This window comes from Aplysia californica, unplaced genomic scaffold, assembly GCF_000002075.1.
Source record: "Aplysia californica isolate F4 #8 unplaced genomic scaffold, AplCal3.0 scaffold00117, whole genome shotgun sequence".
In the NCBI taxonomy this organism is placed as follows: Eukaryota; Metazoa; Mollusca; class Gastropoda; order Aplysiida; family Aplysiidae; genus Aplysia; species Aplysia californica.
Window position 1 is genome coordinate 32,823 of NW_004797387.1, and position 1,210 is coordinate 34,032.

A 1,210-nucleotide genomic window follows, 5' to 3' on the forward strand; every position below is an offset into this window, starting at 1 on the left:
AGGGGAGGGTGGGGAAGAATAAGTTCTGTCCTATTCTCATGACTGTCTCAATACTAACATGTCCAGGTTTGGCTCTTGTATGACCTGTTTGTGTTGCACGAGTTGTAAAACTCTGACTTAAACTAAAATGTATTAAATCTTTGACACTTACGTGAGCAATGTGTGGCATTGCAGGTGTCGCAAAACTTTGACTAAAACTTAAAACACTTCTAATCCTCGGCACTCATATGACCTGTTTGTGTTGCAAGTGTCGTAAAACTCTTGACTAAAATGAAGACTAACCTATGCCTCTGGCTGCGACAGCGTGTTGTATTTCTACAACAGTAACGGCAGGGTCAGCTGTCTTTTTATCTGACCTTATTGTGTTGCAAGTGCTGTAAAACACTTACTAAAACGAGTAGTCTTTCCACTACTTGTTCTCTTTTTGATCCTCGGAAGATCCCAGAACTACTTTTGGCGGAGCCCCCCACCCGCATCAACGGCGAGGAATTTGGCAGCAATGTTTATCGCTGTTCGTGTACTTTTCTCCAGTTACTTTTCCCAGATTTTTTCCAACTGCCTCAACCCTGTCAACTGTGTCCTCGGCAGAACGCCGCGACGCACGGGTAGAAAGAGCAACTCCCCCACGGAGCCACAGTCCCCGTCGCCCTCCCCCACCGGCCCGCCGCCCCCTGACCTGGGCGGGTCGCGACCCCCGGGGGGTCGTAGTAAGCCCGAGTGTGCTGGTGACGAGGACGGTGTCAGTCTCAGCTCGTCCTCCACAGGGACCTGTGTGACCCCGCTGCCCCCAGGTGACCCTGGCCACGGCCAAAATATACACTTTGTTGTTCAGTGAAAACATACACTTTGTAGCACAGGGAAAACATACTCTTTGTCCTACAGGAAAAACATACTCTTTGTCCTACAGGGAAAACATACTCTTTGTCCTACAGGGAAAACATACACTTTGCCATACAAGGAAAATATACACTTTGTCATACAAGGACAATATACACTTTGCCATACAAGGAAAATATACACTTTGTCATACAAGGATAATATACACTTTGTCATACAAGGACAATATACACTTTGTCATACAAGGAAAACATACACCTGTAATCTTTGGCACTTATATGACTTACTTATGTTGCAAGTGACGTAAAACTGGTACCCAGAAATAGCCAGCTCCCGTACGGAGCACTGTGTGTGTGTGTGTGTGTGTGTGTGT

The 1,210-nt window shown here is 46.4% G+C and overlaps 1 protein-coding gene across 1 annotated transcript in view; it reads left to right on the forward strand.

Annotated features, from left to right (window-relative positions):
• Window positions 1–1,084, forward strand: part of LOC118477512 (calmodulin-regulated spectrin-associated protein 1-B-like) — a gene marked incomplete at its 5' end in the record, with an annotated part of 7,106 nt that extends 6,022 nt beyond the window's left edge. The window contains 1 exon segment of the mRNA XM_035969108.1: window positions 532–1,084. Coding sequence (XP_035825001.1) covers window positions 532–835 — 304 coding nt within the window.
• Between the last annotated feature and the right edge of the window lie 126 nt (window positions 1,085–1,210).